Source organism: Loa loa, assembly GCF_000183805.2.
Source record: "Loa loa unplaced genomic scaffold supercont3.2, whole genome shotgun sequence".
NCBI classification, from domain to species: Eukaryota; Metazoa; Nematoda; class Chromadorea; order Rhabditida; family Onchocercidae; genus Loa; species Loa loa.
In genome coordinates, this window is record NW_018108182.1 from 352,393 (window position 1) to 371,835 (window position 19,443).

Sequence of the window (19,443 nt, forward strand, 5' to 3'; positions counted from 1 at the left end):
CGAAGTCTATTGCAACAACACCTACTTTTTACGGTTCTATTTTGTTTTAGTATTCTTTTACAAAGTCTAAGTAAATAATGGACAGAATTTTTTTTTTGACTACTATCAATTTTTTTCTTTCAGCTTCCATCAGCCATGTCTTCATCTTCATGCAAAAGTGTAACATCAAATCGAAATATTTCTTTTCTATAGTTATCACAGCTTCTATGAACATAATTTTGGTCTCTTTTGAAAAGTCTAGTAAATAATGGACATAATTAAGACTGCAACGAATTTTGACTTTTATTCATTGTATCGATAGGTGGATTCAAGATAAATGTAACAAAATGCCACCTTCCATTGGGTATGAAAACAAATGTCATTGTATGCAAAAAATAGTACCTGATTGTGACACATTTTTAACACTTAAATATTGGTAATTGTCACAACCGCGTGTTTCAGAGCACTCACCGCGGTCTGATGACTCCCATGGCTTTATTTCCCAGTCAAGTCATTCCGGTAGCGGTGGTACAGTACCTTCAATAAACGCTATTTCTATAGCTAATTCGATGGTGCCACTTAAAAAAGTTACAAAAGAAAGTCGATGGATATCAGTGCATGATGGACGACCGGTCAGCCCTTACGTTAGAACTGTCACATATGTCCCCAAATATTCTGATCAGGAATATGTTCTGAATACATGCAACAACAGAAGTTATCATTGTAATGACGGATACAACCTACAACCAAAGTGAGTTCGTAACGTAAGTAATCCAAGGCAGACAGCACTGCTTTGATAATTATGCTATTTACACTTCTATTCTATTGATTAAACTTGATCAAACTTTTGGATTTATGAATTACCTTTTGAATAGTTATATATCTGAAATGAATAAAAAAAGTTTTTAATAAAAGTTGAGTCATTTCTGGGGTTCTCTTATTTGAACCGCAATAATATTTTAAGACAAGTAACCTACAAGGACGAAAGATATTCATCAAAAGCTAATGCCGCTATCAGAACAACCATTTCGTGTGATCCGTGTTCTGTTTTTGTTGAAAATCCATTGTACAGAGATTAATTTACTTTCTTCTTATTAATTCACATTAATCTTTGAAATGTGTTACTATAAAATATTAGTATGATCTGGAATTCGAATTTTCGCATTTTCTTTTGCAATAAATTTGATTCTTTTCAAGCAGTATTTTGATAAGTGTTATATTTGTCTTCTATCCTTTAAATCCTTTGCCTCTGGCATCTCTGTCTTGCTACTTATATTTCCATAGTTATTACTGACAGTTTGAGAAATTTATGTATACGCGGCCATCAAAAAATTTTCATTTAAATTTTCGATAGATTTGTCATTGGTAAATCTTTTGTAAAAAATGCCAATGTTATTAATAAATTATTATTTAAAATGCAATCAAACGAAATTATCAACGTTTAAAATGAGACTTTCACTTTTTGACCAATTCGTTTGATAATTTGCGTGTTTTATGAAAATTTACATTATATGTTGGATACAGAAAAAAAGCTGTATTCTAAATGTGTGATGTCGCAATATTTTCTCCTGTAAGAAAATTTAAAAACTTTTCTCATAATATTAGGATTAGTTATGATCAGCCTTTATTACTAGAGCAGCCTTATATTTTGTTTATTTATGTAAAAACCTTCGCAAAAGCACCAAGGAAATTTCATTCAAGTGTTTTGGATTAATGCAAATTTTTAAAAAATCCTTAATTTTCAGGTCAATTTTGTGAAAATTTAAGGTTTTTGCCAATTTTGGTCAATACTTTTTAGATCTAATATATTTGTTATTGTCAAAAATCATTGATTACGTTGCGCACTAAAGAACATACCAAAAAAAAAAAATTTCATTCAAGTGTTTTAGATTAATGTGAACTTTTAAATCTTAACTTTTAGGCTATTTTGGTGCAGTATATGACATGGTTTTTGCCAATTTCAATCACTTTTAAATATGTCTAATATTTTTATTACTTTGAAAAATCACTGATCACGTTGCGCACTAACGGATGCATGGAAAAAATTTCTTTCAAGTGATTTGAATTAATGTGAATTTTTAAAAAAACCATTTTTAAGTTAACTTCGAAAAATTTAAAGTTTTTGCCAATTTTGATCAATCTTTTTCATATCTGATATATTTATTGTCAAAAATCACTGATCACGTTGCGTACTAGCGGACACACCAGGAAAATTTCATCCAAGTATTTTGGATTGATGTGCATTTTTAAAAAAGACCTTAATTTTTAAGCCAATTTTGATCAGTGTGTTATCGATCTGATATATTGATTACTATCAAAAAATCACTGATCATGTTGCGCATTAACAAATATCAAGGATAGATGTGTGAGTTCTTTTTGAATAGTTCCAGAAAGAGGACATTGTATTCAGCACTTGATTTGATCCATTGATCACCACTTTCACGTAAGGAAGTATCTGTTGCTTGTGCGAACATGTCAATCAGTTCATCCCAACTATGTAATTCCATATTCAAACATTTATGAAACAAATGAGACCAAAGGTGATACATGGACCAATTCCTGTAAAGGATAAATTTAATGGCACAAATTCCACGCTTATAAATGCTGCAGGTGATTGTGCTGATAAGCCTAACACATATAACCTACCAAAATAGATGTCTCTCAAAGTACGGCTTTGGTGGCTCATCCTCATCTGCTGAATCTGAGAGACCAAACAAATTTTTTACAAATTGTTTAAAAATATGCGAATTATTTCATGTATTAAAAGCGTTTTAAAATTGCACAGTTTAATCGTCGGCTTCAGAACTTTTGTCCTTATTATGAAGCAGTAATTTCCGTTAGGTACATAGAAGGAACTCAGCTTCAGACCATTTTGTATTTCAAAGAACTTGAATATTTGTGATTTTGAAGAATTCAAAATTGAAAACCTTTTTAAATTTAACAAAGGAATATAGCGTCCATTTTTGCATCGTAAATAGCGTAGTGTCCGATTACAAATTAGTTCATTTGTAATATTTGCAAGACCCATTCTATCAATTTCATAATTCCAAGATTCACACATCTGAATTAAGGAAACCTTTAAACTTAATCATGGAATATTTAATCTTAAAATCATATTTCCTGCTTTAATCATGTGATAAATCATGATTTCTACAATCTTATCATTTTCAAGAACGATTTTAATTATCTTTTTATTCCACATTCCCTTATGTTCTTCAACTTCTACCCACAATGTTAGGTTTCACTAAAAGAAGTGAGATCTATATAAGCCAAGTTCCCAAGAATAATTAATCTTACTACAACAGATTAATTATTAAATATTATTAAATAAACATATGAAAGTAATTGTTCAAAATAGTGCTTGTAATTTTGCTATCTTAACAGTTAAAGAAAAAAACAGTGTTTAGATATAATTCGCAGTATTGAATAGTGGACAGAATATCTTGGTGAAAAGGTGCCGATGAAGAAGTGCTTCAGATATAGAGATAGAAGTAAAGCAATAAAAGACATGAAGTAATTAAAAGTGAAATTCTTTGCTAAATAATTAAGCACATGTAAGTAGGCATTATTCTATCTCATTTACACCATCTTACATAATCGCCATCGGTGACAACTTTGTTCTCATTGATATATTGTCCACTGTACTTCATTCCACCAATATTTCGAATTGCGAAATCCCAATTTGCTAATTTCAGAAGTAATGTTATTCCATTACCTAATGTATCAAGTTGTGGCTTATATAAAATCCTAAAATTTTTTGCAAAAGTAATTATTCTAGGAAAGTCAAAATCTGCATTAAAATTTTAGAAAAAATTTTTAAGTTCCTGACAGATGCTAGAAGAAACAATTAGCCAATGTGCAAATATTTGAAGATATTTAAAATTCAAATTGGACGGGAAATATTTATAGTTGAAACTGGACAGGTGTATAATTTGGAGTAATTAATTAAAACTCTTTTAATTAGGCTAGAGAAAATTTGAACATATCCTTTGAAATGTTTAATTCCATAACCTTTTAGCAACAAAAATATTATCACTTTTAAAACATCCATGAATAATATTCATTTGATGTATGGAACGCAAAATTTTCATTAAGTCGAGAACTATTATTGCAATTATTAATTCGTTTAATTTTATATCACCAAAATTTTGAACTTTTATCAGTTCCTGAAATTAATCACTACTGAAAATATAAGCAAATGTAGCAAGACCTATCTAAAAAATACCATCCTACTATATATATTTGGATGTAAGAAGGTATTAGCGTGATGGTTGATAATAAATCACACTTTTAGATGCAAAATGATATGAATGGACACTAAAGGATTATCAACAAAGAAGCGTAAAAATGTCATCCGATAAGATCAATTAATTAAACAGATTTTGTCGGGAGTGAATGGACAGTTGCTATTTTGTGTCTTTCTTGAAGTAATGAAATTATGTTATTGTTATTGGTCATTTAAACCTATTACGTGAATAATTCATCGTAGAATTTGTAAGCCTAAGCTTGTATGATTTAATTCAAGCCTGGCGATTGGCTTGAAATAGAATTTGCCTTGCATTCTTCTCCATTTCTAATTTCTGTATTTCAAATCCTCTCAGGATTTTCCTAACTTTTCACTAAATCATCATACCAAATCTTAATTGACTTACTTTTAATGTTCCGGCTGTAAATTCTTGAACAGTCAAGCATTTGTCAATAAATGTAAAGCAGTGATATATTTGAATAATTCCCGAGATTAAACGTCTTTCTTCTTTTACATAGTTATAAATATATGCCTCCCAATAGCTTTGATGTTTTGGACGTATCTAAAATTTTACTACATTTCAAAGAAAATTAAAACAAAAAGTATAATCGTTTCATTCATTTTTTAAAGAAAAATCCTCTCATTTGAAAGTTATCCCAAAAGTTGAGCGAACAATCGAAATATGGCTTACTTTTAAAATAAAATAACGACTGGGAATACTTTTAATAGAACAAACATAATTTAAAGAACCGTTTGAAGTTTGTTTCGGAAAAGATAATTTATGAAACATGAAATTGAATGGTGGCATCTTTCTCTGAAATTTGCAAACACGATTGACGCCACCCTAATTAAATTTGTAAAAAATCTTCTGAAGGATTCAAAGAATTTATTTGCTTATTGCTTACAAATTTTCAAATAGCAATAATAAATCTCAAGTTTTATTGGCAGGCTTTAATAGGACCGGCTAGTAGTTTCTGTGACAGTGACAAGTCCGCCTGCCCGAACATAACCATTTATTCGTTTGAGATATGCGTCATTCAACTATTTCACTTAATCTACTGATTGATTTCATAAATTACTTGGTGACGATGACATATGTCATGCAAAAAACAATGCGACACATACTCCTCACAATAAAATGTTATTTCTTAAAATGTGCATTTAAATTTTTCCAAAAGCTAACATTGTAAAATTTTATAAAATTTGGCACTTTCATGTTATTCATTAGTTTTGCCTGCTGTTGTATATTCCACGGATACACAGATGTTCCGGTTATTTCAGTAACGGTAGAAACAACACCACCGTTCCGGTTGTTGCTCAAAATTAATTCTTCTTCTTTTATAACAAATTGTCTGAAAATTTTCAAATGAAAACTTTTACAATAATCCAATGATTAAATTGAAAATCATTGGAATTTCAACTGTCAAACTGAAATCAACAAAAATTTCTTCCAAATAATTCTCTATCAGAGAATTGATTCCTATCATTAGCTTCTGCAATTTGTAAACTTCCGTCTTCTCTTTCTCGTATTGCATAAGATTTCGTAATGAGAATTACGGGAAAGCAGATGACCTTTTTCTAATGCTAATTGCGCATTTCGGTCTGGCGTTCATTTTTTCCGCTTTGATAAGAATAGCTCGGACAAAGCTATGATTGTCATCACAACGTCGCGCCCAACAAATGTAAAAGTCAGCTAATCGTGTAAATATTTTGTTATCGTAGAATGCACTGAACATTTTCAGTGCATTTGTATCACTTAAAAATTTCATCTGCAACAAATATGACTCATTTTTATTGACATTATTTCAAATGAAATGCAAAATTTTGATTTTTTTTTCTCGAGAATAAAGTATTTACAATTAATCGTTCTGATCGATACATTTTAGTCAAAAATGATTAAATTCCAATTGAACTGAGCAAAAGTCCAATTGCCGAAATTTATTATGAATTTAAAAACTTCAAATTATTATTTTAAATGTGTCTTTTAAGATCTTTTCCGAATTTATATTTCCAGTAAAAGTTTTCGAATCAAAAGGAAAAAAACTGATAACAATAAGAATAAATTAAAATATATTATTTCACACTAATTGATGTATTCGATTGATAAGCGATGATGACAAGAATAATGATAAGTGTTAACTTGGCAAATATATAAAGATGTTTAATATATTATTTCAAAAAATTTAAAGAACAAACGGCAAGTAGGAAAATACGGAAACATCGATCATTGTTACGATATGTTTCATGCTTACAAAGGGTGAGTAATTTTGTTAAACTTGGTTTCGCTAATTCGAATAGTTCACATTCCGTTGCAATTTCATGCAACTGTGAAATATGCCTGTAATTATGGTTGAACTGTGGTTTATCTTTATTTTTTTCGGTGAAGTAAATTAAATTTGAAAAAAATTAATGTTTATTTTAGACTATTTTAGGCTAAAATTCCAGCAACTAATTTAATCTGTGGTTCTCTAAAGAAAGGAAAATGATGAATTTCAGAAACAAACCTTTGAAACAAAGTTAGCGGATCAGCTGTTTCATCGATTGGTGGCAAAGATCGAGCTAAAGATTTGAGGTTATGTCTGAAGTATGCAGATCAATTGTACAATTATGAGTTTTGCAAAAGTATTAATCGATAATGTCTGTTAAATGCGATTTTATCAATCGAAGAGTTCAAAAAATTTCGATAATTTCAAAAATCTTTTACCTTTCATGGAAAGCAATCGTCTGGTTTTGGTACCAGCTGATCGTTCAACCATATCATCTATCTGTCAAACTACACAATGATTAAATAACACAGCTACCATCATTTACCATAATATGAAATATTTCATAGTATGCAAATTTCAATAATCCACACAAAATCCAGAATCTGCAGATTTCGATCTTTACACTACTCATTCTAGTATTCCTGAAAGGAACTATTAAAACGAGCATATAAATAGTTTATTTTAATAGATTCTTTTATTTTTTCATTTATGTTTCTGCTGTGGTTACTTATTATTGGCTTATTTCAAGGTCCACTACTTTCGCTCTTCCGATTTTCACCATATCATCCAAATTTTTATCATAATTTTACAACGGAAGAAATTGATTTGCATAAATTTTTAAAAAGTCTTAAAAGAATGTTTGGCCTTTTTTGTACTTAAAGATCCAAAAAGTTCAAATGAGAAAAATATTTTGCTTTTTTTATCGCATTATGCAGTAAAATAGCTCAAAAATGATGTTTAAACCTTTAAATTACTGATAAAATTGGTATCACAATTTGCGATCTTTATCTGAAATCTTTAAGTAAGCCAAGAAACATTTCCATATTAGCCTGCTTAAGGCTTGTTACATGAAAATAGGTTATCAATAAGCGATACATTGTTCGAAAGGAAATTTTTTACAGTTAAAATTTAGATGGTAAATGCAGAGGATTCGAAAAAATCTCAGAAGATGATAATCTCGCAATAGTGACTAATTGCCGATCAATATATAAAAACAGTAATCGTACCATTAAACTCCAGAAAAATAAACCTCTGTTCAAATTATTAGGTGGAACGATTGTCCCATCTGCTGATTACGGTCATTTAGTACAAATAATTCACATTAGAAACATAATCGATGGAGAAGCAGGTCAAATTTACAAAACTTTTTTCGAAATAACTTTTAAATTTCGAAACTGTGTTCAAAATTTCATAACAATTCATATTATCCTTTGATAGGACAGTTTTGTATTTTCAGTTGTTTTCATCATTTCTCATAATTCATTTAATTCTAACATTTCCTAATGTTGAATTTTATTGGAAGGAAATTAAAATTTGACCCGAAGCCTTAATTCCTTGATTATATGAAATTTTAAATAATTTGACACTATGTAACATATGCAAATTTTTATAATAATTTACTAGCCAACGATAAAGATTTTTACTTAAAAAGATTGGAAAATATGCAAAAGTTGTTGTTCAGATGTTACTGTTTGTTCGGGAGTTATTATCACTTACCGTCATATTATAACAGCTGCTAGTTGTTTGGAATTTAATGAAAAGTAAGATTGTTTTTTTTTTTCAAAAATGATAATTACATTGAAATTATAATATTTTTCAAAAATCAAAAAACTGAATTAATAACTGAAAAAGATTGAAAGGAACTGGAAAAAATTTTGTTGATTCGTTTTGAAATATCGTAATTTGAAGTGCAAAAAATTAAAAAAAAAGATTTTGTTCTCAAAAATACCAAACATTTAATTTATTTTTAAATGATAAATTGAAAGATTTCACTTTCATTTATCTCTTTCAATTTCCTATTCAACTAAAATTTTATTAAGCTTTTTTCCAACTTCTTTTATCTCTTAATATTAATGATAATTTCAATTACGTATACAGGGAATTCTCATATTTCATTTTGCAGCGGTCTGAAAAATACACCTGTTAGTGAATTTAAAATTTATGGTGGCGCATCTTGTTTGTACATTAATGAAGATGACAAAAATATCTATGATAATGTGCCAAGATTTGTGAGTCCTTTTCCTGTTATTGTTTCAACAATTTCATTTTTAACTCATCGGGATGTTTCAAACCAAAGTTTAGAAATATATACCTTATCCCGGTCCTCTGTCCAGGTCTCCTGAACTATTCTCATAGAAATAATGGGATTTTTTTTTAATGTATGATATTAATTCAGGAGTGTCCAGATAAAAATGAAAATAGGCGGAAAGTGATATCAATTAAACCGCTTGCATTACTTGTGCCAATGTCATCGATAATCAGTAATGTCGCTTCTGTAAGTCCCTCTTTCTTTCATTGAAAAAAAAATTCACAAAACTAAATTAGCTGCTCAGTATACTTATCCAAGAGCACTTCTAATAATAATTGATAGTAAATAATCGGTGCTATCAGTTTACCTGAGTACAAAAAGGATCAAGGAAGGTTAATAGCTCAGTAATGATTGAAGTTTATCTAAACATCCTAGGATTGGATAAATATACTGATATGCTATCTCTAAGGCTAAAACGTATTCCAGTTTGTTTAGCAATTATGAAAAAATTTTGTTCTTCATGATAATATCGCTTCTACTTCCAAACGGAATTTACTGAATTCACTGATGAGCTTTTAATTATTTCGTTGCCTAAATTAAATAATTAAATTTAATACTAAGCTAGTTTTAATTCAATGAATTTTACTTTTTAAATAATTTTTATCAGAAATTAAGGAAATAAATAAACAGTTAAAATGCTGTACGGCAGGTAGCTTTAGTATCATGAATGATAATTAATTAGCTTCACTTAGTAGTTAATTAATGACACTCAACTAAATTTGAGTGAAAAGTAATTTGTGCAATTTACTGCAGATTCGTGGCGTTCCCTTCTACAGAGCATTTTCGGATATAGCAATATTCGAAGTGGAACCTATAGATAAATTAGTAAATGAATTAACTGAAGAAATTGAGTATGACATTGAGGAAGAGGTCAATTTCGATGTGGCATGCATATCGGAACCGGAAATTGGAAATGAAGAAGCTGTTTATATCATTGCTTCATTCGGGCGGAGAAGTGAATTTTCTTCTTATTACACTTTGATTAACTTTTACCTGAATATTTTCCTTACGCGATGTTACGTGATTGACAGCACGTAATCTTGTAAATTTGCATTGCACAGATTTCTTTCACAATTGCAAAATGCCAATTGTCACGTTCCACATTATACTATAAACTGTTACAAATTCCAAATTGGGAAAAGAAAAATTTAGAAAATTTGTTACACGGGAAAGACGATAATCCAATTAATGTTAAATTAAATATTCTATTGGAAAATAATGTTTACATCGATAAATGTCCGGCAAGTATTCCATTGCCAGCATGCGCAAACATTATGATAATTGAAAGTGAACAAGCTGCCACTGAGGTCTGAAATGACTTTTTTTTTTTTGGATTAAAATCTATGTATCAGATATCGTCATTAGTAAGTAAATAAGCTATTCATATTCTGACCATTGAGTAGCCAAAAGGACACATCTGAATTTATGTTACGTTAAAAAGTTTATTGAAATTAAAAATTCGATATTTTACTCAAAGATTTCACATTGATTTTATTTCATAGAAGATTTATAAAAAGAAAAAAAGAAGAAAACTTAAGGGTGATGGTGGTGCTGCAGTTATGAAAGAACTACAAAATCGTCCGGTTTTAATAGGTGTTCTTTCGCTTCGGCAAAATATTGGAAGAGCTTATGTATGTTTAAAAGTAGATTTCTCACCTTATACCATCCCGCACATGCTGAGTTTGACCATCGAGAAATGTCTCAATAAATTTTATTCGATTGATAAACTAACTAAAAGACAGGGAATATTGTTAAGCGATTACATTTTCCATCAAAATTTGATGTGATCTAAAAATTTTTTTTTTAAACTTTTATTTCTTTTTCCTCCTTATAATTTTAATTGACGTTTGATCAAATCTTGATAATGATCATTAACTTCTTCTCTCTTGGCTAAATCATTATCATCCTTTATCAGCAATTTCCATATTTTTCCTAAATTAGAATATATTTTTAGACAAAGTATATGTTCGCAACACGTATCAATGAATTTCATGACTTTTTTTGCTATTATGTTGGTATTTGCATATATGAAGAATTCATAGAGAAAGAATATTGGAAACATCCCGAGGAAGTAATCATTATCACAGATAAGATTGGAAATGATACCCTTGGTGTGGGTATGTTATTATTGTTAGATCATCCATTTTCTTCTTATCAATGCTAAAATATTTAGTGATTTTAGAAAGGAAATTTCAGATATTTGAAGAAATAACTTTATCATTGTTTATTTAATTATTGTCGCAAATCCTATCTAAATTTTATGACACAGTAAAATAATCAAGCAGTAGAGGAAATGTAGTAGTAGTGATAAGCGTATAGTTCTGATTTAACGTAGTTATCATCTTTCTAAGATTGATTTGAAGGACGACAATAAATGATATCAGCAAAGCTTTTTAATATTATTAAAAAAGTGATAAGAGGGAAGGCGGACATTATGCAAATGCGCTTTAAAAAACTCTGTCACTGTTAAAACTGATTGGTTTGATTGAAAGAAAGGTGAGAATTATGACCGATAGTTATGCTTCTAAATATTATTGTTATGCTAAGCTTATATATAAATAAATTCAGTAAAGTGGCGGCTTTCATTATTTTCCGCCTTTTTTTTTTCGAATAATAACATGATAATTTTTGATCATTTTATTGATATATCTGAGCCTTTTTATAATTCTTTCCTATCAATGAATGCATATGTGAAATGTAATAATTGTTTGAAGCAATTAACATTGAAATGTATTTTATACAAATGCTAAAATTTAATTTTGATTAGTTTCAATTGTTTTTAAGCCTTAACTAATGATCAATTCTATGGAGTCTCATTTCCCAGCGTCAAATAATTTTATTTCGAAAAATTGTTAATTTAATTTTTTGGATGAAAAATTATATACAGTATAGGGAGTAGTATAGCATAGTTAACTAAATTTTAAAAAAATTAAAATGATGAAATTTATTTCCAGTGGATATTGACAATATCGATTTATTCAAGAAGACATTTACGTCGCAAGTAACAGATAATTTTTCAATTTGTAGATTTCAACATGTCACTTATTGGTTGTTAATTTTTTCAATTATTCTTGGAAATTATCAATTATTTAATTTGTAAAAAATTTCAACTCTTTCATGTGATATACATTCAATAAATCGTATTTTTCATGAGAATGCCGATGAGGACAAACATTCGATTTTTTTTTTTTGAATTCGTAAACTGTGACCTATAAGGTTTCAAAAATTAAATCTTTTAAATAAATTAGTAAAACTGAGCAATGTGTAGATTAAAGCCAGCAGTAAAGATCAATTGTGACATCCTTCGTTGCCCTGTCAACAAATAACATTCAAGCTTCTTTAAAAGGCCACTTTTCATTTTTTTCTTTTTCAAATCTAAAAAAAAACTCCACTCCTTACTTCCCACGCTATTGTCCTTCATTGTCCACTTCATTTGTCGGCATAGCGATTCATAAAACTTATGACATTTTATCTTAATTTAAAAAAAAATATTCTTGCACCTGAAATTTGAAAGGATTTTTGCTTCATACTTCTTTCGACTCAGCTAATAATGTTGAATATCATTGTAAATTTTTTTAATTATGAGTTTATGATTTTGCACATTTCGAACTTTTTTAATCATTTCGCTGATTCATCAACACTAAGTTATATAATCAGTAAGAATGTTAATCAACAATCATTTATCCTTTAAGCTTGGTGATTAATCAACAATCATTTACCCTTTAAGCTTGGTGATATGAAAACAGAACTTGAACTTTATTTCAGTAATCTAGCTATTAATTGAATTTGATTTTAATTATCTAATTAGCCAATTGTCTGGCATTTATTTGAAATCATTATTTCATTATTTTCATCTGTGATTGGATAATTATGTAATTAGGAAGATTGCAATATAAAGAGGGTGGAAGGACAGATAAACAGATCTCAAACAAAATAACCATTTATTGCATTTCGAGAAACTATACATTCTCCTGGAATAAAACTATTTTAATTAGGTAAAAAAAAAGGAAATGAATGGTCACATAAGGTCAACAGCACTATCCATTGTATTGTATTCATTTGGATAGGGTGGTGCATTCTCATCGAGAAACACGTAATCAGTTGACAAGTCCACAATCATTAAGCTGATTGGCTTATCAAACTTAATTATGATCTGAAAAATAAGGCATATAAACACTGAAGAGAAAATTTGTCCTTTTTTTTGTTATTCAAAGGTCGAAACAAAAAATTAAACAACAGGGGACAACTGTCATTCATCATAATAGAACTGGCATGGACAATGCGACGAACACAGTGCAATTGTCTCAACTCATCTATTCTTGCTTTAAATTTTTACCATTACTTTGAACTTCCAAATTTTAGGCTTTTAAAATGAAAGGGCTAATTTTAAACAGGCAATTACATTTTGACAGCAATTGGCCAAAAGTAATTCGATGATTTTAATGCAAGCCCAAAACCATGCAATGTATTTGGAAATTTTCCATTCAAGCGGAAAAGGTGCGCCCAAATTTCGTAACATTTTATTCGTACCATTCCAGTTGAAATCAATAATAGTTAGTGCTAAAAGTAGAAGGAAAATTGATAATTTTTAGTGCTTATTAATATTTATCAAATTTGTAATAAACCTTGAAAGCATTATCGATTTTTTAAATAACCTTTGTAAAATTAATAATTTATTCTTAATGAGAAATGTACAGGTGTAAGTTTAATTATTCCAATCAGATTGGTAAGAATAGAAGAAGAAAAGTTTCATGGAATTGATTATGCTGAAAGCTTACAGACAGAAATGATAAGCCAACAAATGAGCCCACAAAAAAGTTGAACTGCTAACGATGATTCGTCCTTTTCTGTTACAATTTCAAAAATATGCGCGCACAAAAAGAATATAGTTATTATAGCACCAACTATTGGTATTAACAAATGAGCTGTAATTATAGAAAATGTATTTATGCAAATATTTGAACTTGAAATAAATTAAAATTTAAGCATTTATAAACATATAGAAAGTAAATTATATCATAACCAAATCATTTTATTAACACATAAACTTTACTGTTTGCGCTTTTACTGTCCAAATCATTACCATTACTTAGGTAATTAATGACACTTAGATAATTAATGATGATTTCCTGTTCTATTTTTTTATCGAAGAATAAGATAATTAGCTCAGGTTTATCAACTATTGTTTCTGATGGTAATTAACCATTGATCATCTTGTTTTGAGGAAATCATTTAAACTATACCGGATCCTAGTTGCCCATTTGCAGTACCAAATCGTTCACGGAATCCAAGCATTGCACAAATACTGTTAACACTAGACTTCTGATAATGGTATTCATGTCTGGAATATGGTTATTTTTAAAAAAAATTTTGAAATGAAAAAAAAAAACAAATTACAAATGATTTATATTATGTTTAAAAATCTCAATTTATTAATTTGCTGATTGATTCCCCCCTCAAAATGTTTGAGAAAAAAACATTATGGTGCAAAAATAACTGAATATTTAGCCAAGTGATGTTATCAGTGCCATCATCAAATCGTTGTAGAATCTGGACGATTGTATCATTTTGAACCAATTCTAGATGTTCCTGCAAGAATTCATTATAACTGCTAGGCTTTTCAATCCTTTTGATATCTTTATGATACTTTTGCTCACTGATCACATGAATCCTAGGCTTTTTTTTTCTGGACTACTTCCATTTAACTTCAAATTTGTCACCTTCATTATGCAATGCTTTTCATCCTTGAATAGTGTTAGATAAAATAAGCATGATACTTCCTAGATTGAATTTTAAAATGGGGACGAAAATTGCAAAGTATAAGAAATGTGAAACAAACGTGTAATTCTAGTGCGCATTGCTTATCATTAATGTAAGCTTCCTCAAGTTCAATATCTGTTATTTCTCGGCAAATATATACTGGCCAAAGCATTAATACTAGCATGATAATGGCTGCTGTGCATAATTCAAATGCATGCGGCACAAGTAGAACATGCATTTTCTTCATTACCTGAAATATTAAAAGTAACTCTAATTTTTGAAGAAATGATTCATTTACCCAACAAATGTCTTTGTTCTCTCTGGTGACACGTAACCTATGACATCGTCTGATATGTATGACAAGACTGCATATGACTACTTGCATCATCATTATCATCAAGTAATCGTTCATCATTAAAAAAAAGGTAACTTCTTAAAATACGTTATTTGCAAAATTATTATATCAATGATAGATGTTACTCAAGAAAAGGAAACGATTTATATGTCCTGAAAAAATCTCGGAAAATCTCGGGATAACACTTTCATGCATTATAAATTCTCAGAATGTTTTCTTCTGGAAATCTATAGTACATGAAAGTATTATAATGTTTACCCCGTTTATTTATCCCGAGATTTAAGCGAAATACTTTAATGAATAAATAATTCCTTTCATCGTTAATTAAACAAAAAAAATGGGAATAACAACCACTAACAAACCTTCAACACTACTAAAAATTTTCAGTGATGCATGTTGGAATAATTTTAATTATTTTATTTCTTAATTGAAGAAAAAATTTGCATATATCAATATATCCCAATTCACTTTTGAAAAATTATAACAAAGTAATTCAACATTTGGAGCAATTTGTGATGTGGACAATTTATTGGCGCAAAGAGGATTCAGTGATCATATTGTCGCGATATTCTTGTTGATCTGAGGATTTCATGGTGTTGAAGTTTGCGCATATGTAATTCAGATTCATCAATTATGTGGGAATTGTTAGATGGAATGAAGTTTGAACTAATTTAAAAGTCTAACGCTGACTTATTTTGATATCTCAAAAGTTTTCCAATGTTATCAATTGTAAATTGAATTTTAGACATTAGAAAACTTAACAGATAGTTGTTAATATCGCCAATCGTGGAAATGATTAGGGAATTGATTTGACAAAAAACAAAAGTCAAATTAAAATGTAGAAAAAAAATTGAATTAAAATTTCAATAATTAAACTAAAATGTAAGCGAGGGATAATTTTACTGTGGAAGATTTCATTTGAGCTTATTTAAATTATTTCTATTTTTGGACTAATATTACGTCTTTTAAGGTATATTCAAAAAGTTATTCATAAATGATTATTGTAAAATTACAGAAAAAAAACTTTCTTTTTTGCAAATCATCAAACTTTTCTAAATGAAAATGTTATAAAAACAATTGCCTTTCTGTTTCAAACTGATTGAAATGAATAATGAAAGCATTCAAAAAAAAAAAAAAAAGAAAGAAAGATTTTGGAATTTTTCCTATTTCAATGGTAAACAATTAGTTGAATCGTTCCTAAAATCAAATTTCATTTCCACTGAACAATTATGAACAATTTTACTTCTGTTAATGTTAACCAAATAGCAAAAAAAAAAAAAGAAAAAAACATTTATTTAATTTAAAACATCGATCTTATTCGAATTTTTGAACTGTTTAAGTGCGTAGAATAGAAAAAGGTATTTATGAGTTGAAAAGTTATAATAATTTTCAATTGTTTTTCATCCATCAATGTTCTCATTAATTTACCACTAATTAACATTATATTTCTAAATGTTAAAAAAAAAATGTAAATTTCAGAAATTGTTAAAGTGATTGGCTGATTCATATCAACATAACCAATGTCATTAGCTATTGGAAAAGAGACAGTGAAGCTAACAGCATTTTATCGTTTTTTATTTTCTTCTGAAAAAACACTCTTTGTTACCGCATGTTTGTTTGCTATTGAAGATCGATGAGAATGATTTTTATCTTGGCCAACAAATGCAATATAAAATAAAATTGAGGCACTTGGCCAAAATACTATTTTTTTTTTTTTAAAGAAATACATTTCAACGAGTAAATAAATCGAAGCATTTTTCTTCACTTTTTTCATGACAATATGTATAACTTTGATGAAATTTTAAATTCATTAATGTTAAATAAGCCTTTATCATATATAAGAAAAAAAAAAAAAAAGAGCAAATATTATTCTCTCTTTTAGGATATGTTGATGATATTCAATCTTACATTTATCATCTTTTCCTTCTTTTTACCCACCATAAAGTGACATCATTAAAGCTGAACTTTTTTTTTCTTTCCTTTTTTTTTGCACATTTATAATTCCCAGGACTATTTACAATTTCAAAATCTATATATATTATTAAAATTTATCTAAATTTTCAATTTAACTTTTTTACATGTTGTGTTTAGTTTCACAATTTTATCATGAAGGATTTGTTGATCATTTATGTCACATTAATTTTTGTTTAATCTAAGGAATAGGATGGGATGGATGTCTAAATGTCACATTTTATTACTTACTTTTATTCAATTGTTGCGCTCTTTATTGAGCCTAATAGGATTCAATTCAGTATTGATTAAAATCTCTTTATAGATTTAAAGAATATGCAGAAAAAGTGATGAATTCTTGTAGCTTAGCGAAGTTTTATTTCAGGTTATTTATTACAGTAATTCATTGAAATGCTCTAATAAATTACACACTCTTAACCCTTAAATTTATCGTAATTTTATAGTTTAATTCATAGAATCATAAATTGTCAAAGTTCAAGAAAATGTTGCAAAGTTGTAATTTAATTGAACGCATCATATCTAAATTTTTTAATGAATTACTTAATATTTTGAATAGTTGAAGAGTGGTCAAATGAAAGACATTTAGAAGAATTTAGAATATTACCACTTGAGATTTGAACCAAATATTGAACGATGAGTGATGTTAAACTATTTTTCCTGTTCGATTTCTGATACATGTTTTTAAAACAATAATGAGAAAACTTTCCTTTGAATACACCAAGTCTTCTTACGTTTTATAATTCTGATGATATCTCCGACAAATGACATCAACAATTAACTTTTCAAATAGATTCTCGAAAGGTAGTCGCCCAATTAATTTATCAAACCTGTCAACTTGTCAACTATTCCAAATAACTTTGTCATACCTTCTTTCTTTGCTCTTTGCTCTACCGTACATTTAAGAAATATTACCTGAGAATATTGTTCACATGCACAGAGACAGAACACCATCAAATAGTTATCTCCCTGATAATATCGCTCAATTGCATTTTTGTTATGTTATCATCTAAGCAATAAAAGTTTCCTTTTGGGAAATGAGAAAAGTGGAAAAATTCCATCTCAGTGGGCATCTATCTATTTTTCTTGAAAAAGGGCACATTTTCAAATTCTCTTTCAAGAAAAAAGAGGATTTAGGAAACCTGAAATTGGCGAGAAGAAAATAAAATTAAATTAAAAAAAATTAAAATTGCCAAATAACAGATGCTTTTTTAAATCATTTTCTCTCCATTAATATTTTTTAATCAAACATAAGCATGAGAAATGAACTGATGAGACAGTTGAAAAGTGGACAAAGGTATCAATCGAAGAACATTTCCACTTTTTTGCACTTCTTGTTTACATCAATGAAGTCACCTAACTCTACAGGACGATGAAAATATGTAACATTGATGATGTGTTGTTATTTGTGCATTGCATTTCTTTTTTAAATCCCTTTACTGAAATTGAATTCATTAGATCATATCTTTTCTGTCAATGAAATTAGATGCATTATTGATCGCATTCGATCATTTATGATCAACAGCTGAAACGCTTAGATGTACACTTCCTGAATTATCAGTAATGATAGCTGATAAGAAATCATGGCATATGACAATTCTTTTTACTAATTTCATTTCCTATTCAATGTACAATTTATGGATTTAAAGTAGCCCTGACCACTTAATACATGACCATTTGATAATACAGAAATTTATCATGCTATGATTAGTTCAAAAGATCAACCATATTGACATTAATTAACCGATATTGGGACAATATCGAGTTAGAAAAAAAAATGTCGCCAAATATTTTCATTTACCTTATGAAAGATCGAATTTCAAGCCTTCATTCAGTTTCGATCGATTATTCGATAAGGTAAATATTCTCAATAATATTATTTGAATAATTATTATTTGTTCTAAATGAAACGCACATTTGAAATTAATAAATTTCCTGCATTATGCATTTTTATTTAAAATCATTTTTTTTGCTTTTGACTAAATTAATTTCCTTATATTCATTTAGGGTTTACTATTCAACTTTAGGTTGCATTCTAGGCCATTTATTTCGGACAAATCGTTTGATTTATAATAAATGTATACTGGCTTAGATACTTGTCACAAACAAACATCCCTTGTATTAACAAAAAGCAGCCAATACATCAATGTAATTTTTAGTTCCTTCCCGACTTTTAATATTTTCTTCCAAAAAAAAAAAATATTTCTTTCGAAAAAAAAAATCCATATGATTCATTCCGAAAGTCTTCCCATTTCCGTAATCCGATTGGTTTCACCCAATTTGATTATATTAGTTCCAAGATTTCACCAGTTCTATAAACCATTCGATTTATCCGGAAAATTCATATTCCGTTTCAAAATCAAACACTGAAACTTTTTTCCCGGAAAATATTTGTGATTAAGATGCACAAAAAAAGTTCCATACTTTCATTTCTTGTAAACAGAAAGGAAATGTGAAACAACAAAAGCAGGAAACGATAAAGAAAGATGTCACAATAAGACAGGATTAGGGAATGAATGGTACAAATGTAATAATAAAAAAAAAAAAGATGTGACAAGTG

General features: G+C 28.6%; 5 protein-coding genes across 5 annotated transcripts in view; 2 read left to right on the plus strand and 3 right to left on the minus strand.

Annotated features, from left to right (window-relative positions):
• The window catches only part of LOAG_16387 (hypothetical protein), a gene marked incomplete at both ends in the record, with an annotated part of 2,982 nt that extends 2,248 nt beyond the window's left edge, over positions 1-734 (plus strand). Inside the window, one exon of the mRNA XM_020449041.1 lies at positions 442-734. Coding sequence (XP_020307495.1) covers positions 442-734 — 293 coding nt within the window. The remainder of the gene's footprint in view (positions 1-441) is intronic.
• A 1,596-nt stretch (positions 735-2,330) lies between these two features.
• Positions 2,331-3,007, minus strand: LOAG_01968 (hypothetical protein; the record flags this gene model as incomplete). The annotated part of the gene is made up of 2 exons (XM_003137506.1): positions 2,331-2,538; positions 2,907-3,007. The coding sequence occupies 2 exons, from the start codon at positions 3,005-3,007 to the stop codon at positions 2,331-2,333; spliced, it is 309 nt and encodes a 102-aa protein (XP_003137554.1).
• A 2,771-nt stretch (positions 3,008-5,778) lies between these two features.
• LOAG_01969 (serine/threonine protein kinase) lies at positions 5,779-6,981 on the minus strand (the record flags this gene model as incomplete). The annotated part of the gene is made up of 4 exons (XM_003137507.2): positions 5,779-5,994; positions 6,422-6,563; positions 6,730-6,784; positions 6,930-6,981. 4 exons carry the CDS (start codon positions 6,979-6,981, stop codon positions 5,779-5,781), a joined length of 465 nt encoding a protein of 154 aa, XP_003137555.2.
• A 1,583-nt stretch (positions 6,982-8,564) lies between these two features.
• Positions 8,565-10,964, plus strand: LOAG_01970 (hypothetical protein; the record flags this gene model as incomplete). Its single annotated transcript, XM_003137508.2, has 6 exons — positions 8,565-8,720; positions 8,888-8,986; positions 9,554-9,755; positions 9,953-10,107; positions 10,339-10,431; positions 10,755-10,964. 6 exons carry the CDS (start codon positions 8,565-8,567, stop codon positions 10,962-10,964), a joined length of 915 nt encoding a protein of 304 aa, XP_003137556.2.
• A 1,854-nt stretch (positions 10,965-12,818) lies between these two features.
• On the minus strand, positions 12,819-14,798 carry LOAG_01971 (hypothetical protein; the record flags this gene model as incomplete). The annotated part of the gene is made up of 6 exons (XM_003137509.1): positions 12,819-12,953; positions 13,203-13,360; positions 13,579-13,725; positions 14,044-14,141; positions 14,298-14,389; positions 14,640-14,798. The coding sequence occupies 6 exons, from the start codon at positions 14,796-14,798 to the stop codon at positions 12,819-12,821; spliced, it is 789 nt and encodes a 262-aa protein (XP_003137557.1).
• Positions 14,799-19,443: the final 4,645 nt, after the last annotated feature.